The 9,358-nt window shown below is 39.2% G+C and overlaps 1 protein-coding gene across 2 annotated transcripts in view; it reads left to right on the top strand.

The window, feature by feature from the left end:
• Scai (suppressor of cancer cell invasion) overlaps positions 1 to 9,358 on the top strand; it is a 113,181-nt gene that overhangs the window by 102,347 nt on the left and 1,476 nt on the right. The window contains exons 15-17 of one of the 2 annotated variants that reach the window (XR_003843451.1): positions 1,668 to 1,740; positions 2,434 to 2,576; positions 4,913 to 4,967. Coding sequence is in view for 1 of the 2 variants with exons in the window: in XM_021193033.1 (XP_021048692.1) it covers positions 1,668 to 1,740; positions 4,913 to 5,086; positions 5,284 to 5,384 (348 nt within the window). In the remaining variant the exon portion in view is untranslated. Of the gene's footprint in view, positions 1 to 1,667; positions 1,741 to 2,433; positions 2,577 to 4,912; positions 5,087 to 5,283; positions 5,385 to 9,358 lie in introns of those variants that run through there. The other variant, XM_021193033.1, reaches the window with a different exon arrangement.

Genomic DNA, 9,358 nt, shown 5'->3' with positions numbered 1-9,358 from the left:
TGTGTAAATGAACCACATGTTCTGTATCCATACTTTTGTGGTGAAACATCTAGGTTGTTTCCAGCTTCTGGCTCTCACAAATAAGGCCATTCCTGTGGCATGGTGGGGCGTCTTATGGGTATATTCCCAAGAGTGGTATAGCTGGGTCTTCAGGTAGATCTATTTCCAATTTTCTGAGGAACCACCAGATTGATTGTTTCTTTCATTTAGTCATTTGTTTGGAGACATAGTCTTATGTACAGGCTGGCCCCAGCTCCTGGCCCTCCTGTCTCCACCTCCCAAGTGCCAAGATTGCCAGTATTTCCACCGTGCATCGCTTAGGGTATTGTGCTAGGTTTTTTTATTTTGATATAACTGGCTTTATTAGTCTTAGCAATAGTAATAGGAAGAGCTTTCAGGCCACAAAAATAATTTGCCATGTTTTAGGCCACCACTTTTATTGCTTGCCTTTTTTCATTTAGATTTTTTCATTGCTTAATATTCATCCAAATATATAGCACAAGGTATGGAAACGGCATGTTTTTTTTTCTAGATGTGTAAAAATTACTATGATATACATACAGAAGTCATATGTGTTTTCAGGTCCTTTTCTGGATTTTTCATTCTGCTCCATTTGTTTTCTGCTCACTCTTGTACCAGTGCCACACATTTCAGTCACTGAAGTTTGAAAGTATGCTTCAATATCTACTGGGTCTTCTTTTTTTACTTTCCTGACTAATTTTACCTTGTGAACTTCAGGGGTTTTGGGTTTTTTTTTTTTCTTTTTGTTTTTTTGTTTTGTTTTTTGTTTTTCATGACAGGGTTTCTCTGTGTAGCTGGCTATCCTGGATCTTACACTGTAGACCGGGCTGACCTTGAACTTACAGAGATCTACCTGCTTTCACCTCCCAAGTGCTGAAATGAAAGGCGTATGCCAACACACCAGGCACATTTTTCTATTGTGGGGAAAAACACCAGTAGCTCTTTATTGAGATTAGTTGAAATTGTAATGCATTATTGACATGACATTTTAGGGTGGGTTTATCAGTAAGAACATAATGTGCCTTTCCACTTGTTTGTCTTTGGTTTTACCCTTTAGAATTTTTAACTCTGTGGTTTATTCAGTTTCATCCTAGGAATTATATATACCTTTGTGTTGCTTCACCAAATAATTTGTTATTAAAATTGTATTTACTATAATTGGTCTACCTTAAGAGAAATGATATCCTAAATTATGCAGAATCCACTTGCAGTCTGAATGTTCCCTTAGTTCTTGCTATAATAAGCACTTCAGTATTATCCTGTGTGAGGTGTTGCCATGAGTCTCAGGAAGGGAAGTACCTTTGAGGCAGAAAGCTAGACCTTCTTGAAAATTTGCTCTGGTGTATCCCATGGGAACACTGTTTCTAGAGACCCAGATGACCTGTACCTGCAAAGCTACAATAAAATATCCACTATAATTTTAAAGACCGATAGTCTATGTAGCAAACGTCATTGTTTTGGTGGCAATCCTTTTTAGCAAGTTGGTATTGAGACATGAACCATATGTCTGCAATTGCTGCTATTCCCACATCTGTTTATAACTTTAAAAGCTCAATCTGTACACTAGTGATATATACTGAAAAATTATTAGGTAACTACAATTTGTCAAATCTTTAATAAAACTCTTAAATTCTTATATATTGCAGAATTTTACAAATTTGTTTGGACAGCCACTCGTCTGCCTTCTTTCTCCCACAGCATATCCAAAAGCTTTGCAAGGTAAGTTCTTGGTGCCTATTACACCAATAGGTCTTAATGAATACAGACTGTATTTTTTATGACCTCCCATCATGATTAAACATGGATGTGTGATACTTATAGCAAGCATTAATCTGAAATAAACCTGGAATCCTTGCAGACAAGGCTTCCCTAATGTGCTACATATGATTAGGCCTTGAGAGAATTCATATCTGAAAAAGAAATAGTTTGATCCTTGCTGTAGGAGACCTCCTGGTTTTTATAGATTTAAAAATTGGTTCTGATTTTTTTCGTCATACCCATATAGCATGATTTTTCTACATCTTTGATTACATACCTTAGGCATCTTTGAAGACCATAGAACTCCTGGCCTAGGAAACTTCTCAGGCTGTGTGTAAGAGTTAGGATACTTGAATTGGCACAACTTCAAAGGCTTTTTTTTCTTTTCTTGTTTTGTTTTGTTCTCTGTGAATTTTTATCTTATACTTTTAAAATACAAATTTCTTCAGAATTCACCAGAAGGACAAGTTTGTTTGGGCCATTTTGCCAGTGGCCACAAAGGGAAGCCTTTTACCCTTAGTATTTTGTCCTCAATAGGTTACACATAAGATCTAATTCTAACTCCCAGTCATTTCCTAGGTCAAATGTTAAGTGAAACTTCACACTGTCTTAGCAGTACTTGAACTGTTTCACTGTCTCCCTGACTGTGAATAGTGCCGATGTCTCTCTGTGGGAGATGGCATTTCACTGCTACTTCCCAGCCCGAAGTCCTGTCTGCTGACATAGTTTGACACAGGAAGTGATGGTCAGCACTTGAATGCCTGAGAGAAGCTGGAGACTTACACCGTTGTTTTAAGGTAAGTTCTGCTATTTAACAGGGAAAATCTTGTAGCAGTTCTAAGTTCACATAACCAAACCAAATCCTATGGGATAGAACTTACCTTCAAACAACGGTAAAATTCTCCTGCTTTGAGGATTTTGCATCCTGTTTCTTACTGTTTCTGGAGGAACATAACCTCTTCCCACTACTAGAGAGTGCTGTCATCATCCTGTTCTAATGTAGTTTTACTTAAAACTACATGATCAAGTGTTAATACCAAAATTCAATTAGAGAATTCATTGCACAGAGGAAGAAAACACAGACTTTAGGATGCCAACTGAATTTGAGTCCTAACCTAGCCTCTTGTTAGCTATGTGACTTTGGAATATTATTAAGCCATTTTGTGCCTCAATTACTTCATCTATCAAATAATAATAGTACTTTACCCTGTAACAGTGCTATGTATCTAGAAAGCACTCAGTATATACTGTTAATAATTCATGTCCTTAATGTTTTTTTTTTTTTTTTGGCTAGCATCCTATCTTTATACTATAAAATTTAGACTGCAAATGTTTTTAAGTAAAATTCATCTACCAGACAGATTGAATGTTCTTGTATTGAAAACATTTAGGATTTATTCAATAACATTGTTGCTGTTGACATCTACAAAAGGGCTTGGATACTCTGGCCACAAAGCAGTAGATTTATTTGATAAGGTTCCTACATGTTTTATGTCTGTAGCTCTATCCTTAGTCAAAGCATAATTTATTCATTCAGTATCAGGCATTGTACCAGGCACTGAGGAACAGCATTGCATCTGATAATACAGTTGTTTCTTGTAGAACCAATGCTTAGTAGAAGGTAGAGATGACCTAACAGCAGGAAGCATGGGAGAACAAAAAAGGAACTGTTACTAACACAGGAGTAAAGCAAGGGGAGGTATGGTAGATGGAGATGAGGAATGACTGAACAGGAATGTTCCAGCCAAGAAATTATACTTGTCATAGCCCTGAGCTATGAGAGCCCAGAAAACACTTAGAGAAGTTAAAGCAGTGCCTCTGGCTAAAAGGACTGTGTGACTGAAAGATAAAAACCCTTTCAAGATTGGTGATATGACTGGAGAGGTTTGAGTGAAAGATGGTCAACAGAGGAGGGTGAAAGAGCATGCCTAGAGAATGAATTAGAGGGACACTGAGAAAAGTAGCAAATGGTGGGATTGGGAGCTCAACAGTGGACTAAATGTCGAGCCCTCAGATGCTGCATGACTTGCTGGGAAACAGAGAACAAGAAGACAGGAGTCTGTAGCTCAGGTATTGGTAGAAATCCTGAGTCTTAATGAGAACCTGCATTAAAGAACTGTAGGAGAAGCCGGGCATGGTGGCGCACACCTTTAATCCCAGCACTTGGGAGGCAGAGGCAGGCAGATTTCTGAGTTCTACAGAGTGAGTTCCAGGACAGCCAGGACTACACAGAGAAACCCTGTCTCAAAAAACCAAAATAAATAAATAAATAAATAAAGAACTGTAGGGGAAGCATATGTTGAACTCAATGAAGTTGAATATAGCCCAGTGCTATTCAGTAGAAATGTAGGATAAGTTACAGAGCTAGAAGTATTATTAACAGTATGCCTTTTTTTTACTAAGATATTGAAGTCTGGGATGCATTCATAGTCTTAGTTTAGAGCAGTCAGCCCTTGTGTACACTGGGTCACAAGACAGTACAGAGCCAGAACTAGAGAATTCAGTTGTAGTGTTTGAAAATTAGACATCTGTGAGCAGAGTAGCAACTAATATCCTAAGAGTTGGTGAGATTGTAGTATGTAGGGCCAAAGAAAGAAAATGTTGATATTGAAGAGCCAGCCAGAAAGCCAGATGTGGTAGTACATACCTACCATTCCACACTAGGGAGGTAAACAGACAGGAGGATCAGGAGTTCAGTGTTGTCCTTAAATACTTCATGAGTTCAAGGCCAGCCTAGGCTCCATAAGACCGTATCTCAAAAAGGGCCTGCCTGGGTTACAGAGAAAGATAACAAATCATGAAAGTTGGCAAGTCAGATGCTCTTCAGATACATCATGGATGCTTCATGGTCAACATTTGCCACATTCAGATGAAGTTGGCTAGTTGTTGTTGTTCAGATAATAAGGAATGTGTTTATCATTCATAATGAAGGAGGCTCTGTATTTTTATTTTATTTAGAAGGCAATATACCTAGGATGTGTTTTCATAGCTTCAGGAAAAATTTACTTTCTTGAATTGTGATTTACTGATACAGCTTTAATTTTACATATTATCAGTATATTAAAATATTCCTCATGTGTTTGCTAACCCTTTGTAAAACTCTTGTATGTATGTAACATGTTTGTTATTACAGATCAGTCTCAGCGAGGTAGCCTCTTCACGCTCTTTTTGAACAATCCTCTAATGGCCTTCCTATTTGTGTCTGGATTGTCAAGCATGCGTAGAGGCCTGTGGGAAAAGTGTCAAGAATATCTTCGAAAAATCAACCGTGATATTGCCCAGCTACTGACCCATTCACGTTCAATAGGTACCCTGCTAATCTACCTGAACACTTAACCAAAGCTCACTGTAGTGGCTTAAATGGTTTTTTGCTATGTATTATATAGGTTTTTTTTAAAAGGTACTTATCCCAGATATGAAAGTCATGAAGCTTTCCTTAACTTAGTTTCCTATTGAAGTGTCATTTTCATGTCACCTCCTTTCACTGTTGCTTCCTCTCTGCAGATCAGGCCTTCCTCCAGTTTTTTGGAGATGAATTTCTTCGATTGCTTCTCACAAGGTTTGTCTTCTGTTCAGCCACCATGAGGATGCACAAGGCCTTTCGGGTAGGCAGAGAACCATTAAAAACCAAGTTCACCGTTTTAATTTGTTATTGAGTGTTGTTTATTATATTTTACTTACATTAAATAAAGTTTAAATAGATACAGAATAGTATTTAGAAATAAGCATGTGTAGCATTAAGGTAAATAGTATTATAGGCATGGTGGTGCATGCTTGTTACCAGAACTCAGAAGTTCAAGATCAGCCTGGAAGTCACAGTAAAAAGTTATCTCGAAAAGCTGAAACTAATAGATAGAAAAAGATTACACTGTGGCACATGTTCCCATTAGGAACAGTTTTATGAGCTGCTTAATTCCCAGTACTTCAGAGGTAGAGGTCCAAGTTCAGGGTCACCCTTGGCTACCTACTGAGTTCGAGGGTAGCCTGGGATATATAAGACACTGTCTTTACTTGGGGATACTGCTGTGGGTCCTGCCAAATCTCTCCTCAAATGCAATTGATCCCCTAGGTGCTGTAATCATTTGCCTTTTATTAAAAACTTGTGTATTTTCATTTCTGTCTATTATACGACTGGATTTATATTGCTTTATTTCAGTCAGTGGTGTTCTAAGGGCTAGAGATATAGCTCAGTGGTAGAATGCGCACATCATGGGCACAATGTCCTGAGTTCAGTCAGCAGCACCACTAAAAAATAAAATACATATATGCCCAAGTACATGTATGAATGGCATGTTGCTACAATGAGCCATGTTGATATACAGTTTTCATTCTTTGGTATTGACTCAGTTACCATTCTGCCAATAATGGATATTTGGATTGCTTCCAGGTGTTTATTATTGTATAAATGATACAGTAATAGTTGGTGTACGCCTTTAACCTCAGCACTCAGGATGCAGTCAGGAGGATCTCTAGGAGTTTGAGGCCTACCTAGTCTACATAGTGAGCTCCAGGCCAGCCAAGGCTACATGGGGAGACTCTGTGTAAAAAACTAACAGTGAATAAAAAGGTCAATAAGACAAAGGATAGTAATAATAAACAAAACAAAATGCACACAAAACACATATGTTTTATATTGGCCCGCTACTCTTGGCCATGGGACCTGTTCTGGAGTATGATAGATAAACAAACTAATATACCATTGTAGAAAACTCATTTTCCTTTTCCCAGAAGGTGACAATTACAAAGAGCTTCTTGATTGGGGTTAGGATTTTATCTGGTTTGTATCTGTGCTAGTCCTTCTGCATCTATCAGTCTCTGTGAGCTCATGTGTATATCACACCTTTGTGTCTAGAAAGTCTTTTCACCTCTTCTTTTTTTTTTTTTTTTAAGATTTATTTATTTTATATATATAAGTACACTGTAGCTATCTACAGACCACCAGAAGAGGGCATCGGATCCCATTATAGATGGTTGTGAGCCACCATGTGATTACTGGGAATTGAAATCAGGGACTCTCAAAGAACAGAGCAGTCAGTGCTCTTAACTGCTGAGCCATCTCTCCAGCTTTTCACCTCTTCGTCTGCGTAGATCCCTGAGCTCCTGGTATTACAGGGCTTTCTTGGACCAGGTCTCTATTTAATTAAGAATGAGACTTCTGGGGCTGGTGAGATGGCTCAGTGGGTAAGAGCACCCGATTGCTCTTCCAAAGGTCTGGAGTTCAAATCCCAGCAACCACATGGTGGCTCATAACCATCCGTAACAAGATCTGATGCCCTCTTCTGGAGTGTCTGAAGACAGCTACAGTGTACTTACATATATAATAAATAAATAAATTAAAAAAAAAAAAAAAAAGAATGAGACTTCTTAGATAGCTTAAAGCATTTATCATTTAGCTGGGGCAGACTCTCAGCTAGCTTCTAACTTTTTTTTTGGGGGGGTGGGGGGGTCGAGACACGGTTTCTCTGTTGTAGACCTGGCTGTTCTGGAACTCACTCTGTAGACCAGGCTGACCTCGAACTCAGAAATCTGCCTGCCTCCACCTCCCAAGTGGGGATTAAAGGTGTGCACCACCACTGCCCAGCAGCTAGCTTCTAACTTAACTTGACTCCCCCACCACACACACACAATGTCCCTGCCACGGGGCTAGCTCTTTACCTTCCTGCTCCTTTCCATTCTCTTCCAAGTCTGCCCTCTTCATCTCCCTCTCCCCTGCCCCCTCCCATTTTCTCTATTTTTCTCTCCCCCTCCCCCTCATCCTTCTAGAAGTTGTGTCCCCACCATACTTCCTGCCCCAGATCCAGATGTCAGCTCTTTATGACACAAAACCCGTATTTCAGTCTGAACCACTCAGCAGCAAGACATTGCCAGATCCTTCTCTTGGGGTTGCCTTTAGGCAGTGAGGGTTGCCTGACCTTCATCTTTTGGGCACATGAGGAAAGACAAGCATTTACATATGGAAAACTGGGTGATGGGCCATAGATATGACAGTACCAAAATCCTGCCAGCATGTAACTCTCTGCCAAGAATTAACAACTGAAAATACAGTTACACGCCTTCATACAATGTGAAGAAAGGTCATCCCAACACCTGGGGGTGGAGTAATGAAGACATATATTTAGAATGGAATGCACCACAATCCTATTCTCTCCACATTGTCCAGATGCAGGTCTTCACATTATACTATATCTACTGCAATAAGTTTTCTAATAAGATTTGGGAGAATGCACTGAGCTGAGTCCTGGCCAAGTTGGTACTCAGGATTTTTGGGTTTTAATGTTATCATTGCATTTTTTTTTACTTCACTATAGAACATTAGGAGTCTTTGGGGGGGGGGGGGAGCAGGGTGTTTTTGTTTGTTTGTTTGTTTGTTTTTTAAAGCTTTCTACAACTTGTAGTTTCAAGTATTCTGCCACATAACTGCATCTTGTTTCTAGCTTGGCTTTGTATAATTGATATAGTCTCACCATGTAGTCCAAGCTGTCCTTGAACTTCTTATCCACCTACCTCAGCCTCCTGAGTGCCAGGATTACAGGTATGCCCCACAATGTATGATTACAGTGAAATGCAAAAAGCTGAAGTATACCATTGGTATACATAGTATTATTGTGAATGCAAACCTCTACTAAACCATACAACAGCATCATTCCAGAATGTTTTCCTGTCTACCCTTCTGTGAGTCTGTGAACCACTGCATCACAGATCTACTCAAATGATAGTTTTTACACTGCCATATCATGAACCTGAATCACATTGGATAGAGTATTGTATAAAGCTGTTACTAAGATTAGTGCATTTTTTTGGTTCATATATCACTAGCTTGTTTGTCATTTTTATTTTGTGTGTATGTGTGTATATAAGTGTTTTGCTTGTGTGCGTATATGTGTACCACATGAATGCCTGGTACCCATAGAAGCAAGAAGATATCAACAGATCTCTTAGAACTGGAGTTTGGGGTGGTTTTGAGTCTCCAGTGGGTATTGGGAACCAAGCCCAGATCCCCTACAAGAGCAAAAAGTCATACAGAGAAAACTTTGTATAAAGAGTCTTATGGGGGCTGGAGAGATGGCTCAGCAGTTAAGAGCACCAACTGCTCTTCCAGAGGTACCGAGTTCAATTCCCAGCAACCACATGGTGGCTCACAACCATCTGTAATGAGATCTGATGCCCTTTTCTGGTGTGTGTCTGAAGACAGATACTGTGTACTCACATAAATAAAATAAAAAATCTTTGTAAATAAATATGTGGGACCATGCAATGTGGCCCTTCCCAATTAAACTCTTAAAAAAAAAAGTATCTTTTATGCTGACTTACCACTAGGCTTCAGCTTGGTCAGCAACTTTAAATTTTCAACTTGTATGAAAACACAAGATCTTTTTATTTTCAGTCTCTTCAAAGATAATCATTAGGAAACTCAGACATGGCTGCCCAGCCTCTATTCCTACTCCTTGTTGTACTGGCTGCTTTTGTGTGTGTCAACTAGTCTCAGGCTGGAGTTATCACAGAGAAAGGAGCTTCAGTTGGGGAAATGCCTCCATGAGATCCAGCTGTGGGGCATTTTCTCAATTAGTGATCAAGGGGG

Source organism: Mus pahari, chromosome 3 (genome assembly GCF_900095145.1).
Source record: "Mus pahari chromosome 3, PAHARI_EIJ_v1.1, whole genome shotgun sequence".
NCBI lineage: Eukaryota > Metazoa > Chordata > Mammalia > Rodentia > Muridae > Mus > Mus pahari.
This window is presented reverse-complemented; position numbering and strand designations above follow the sequence as displayed.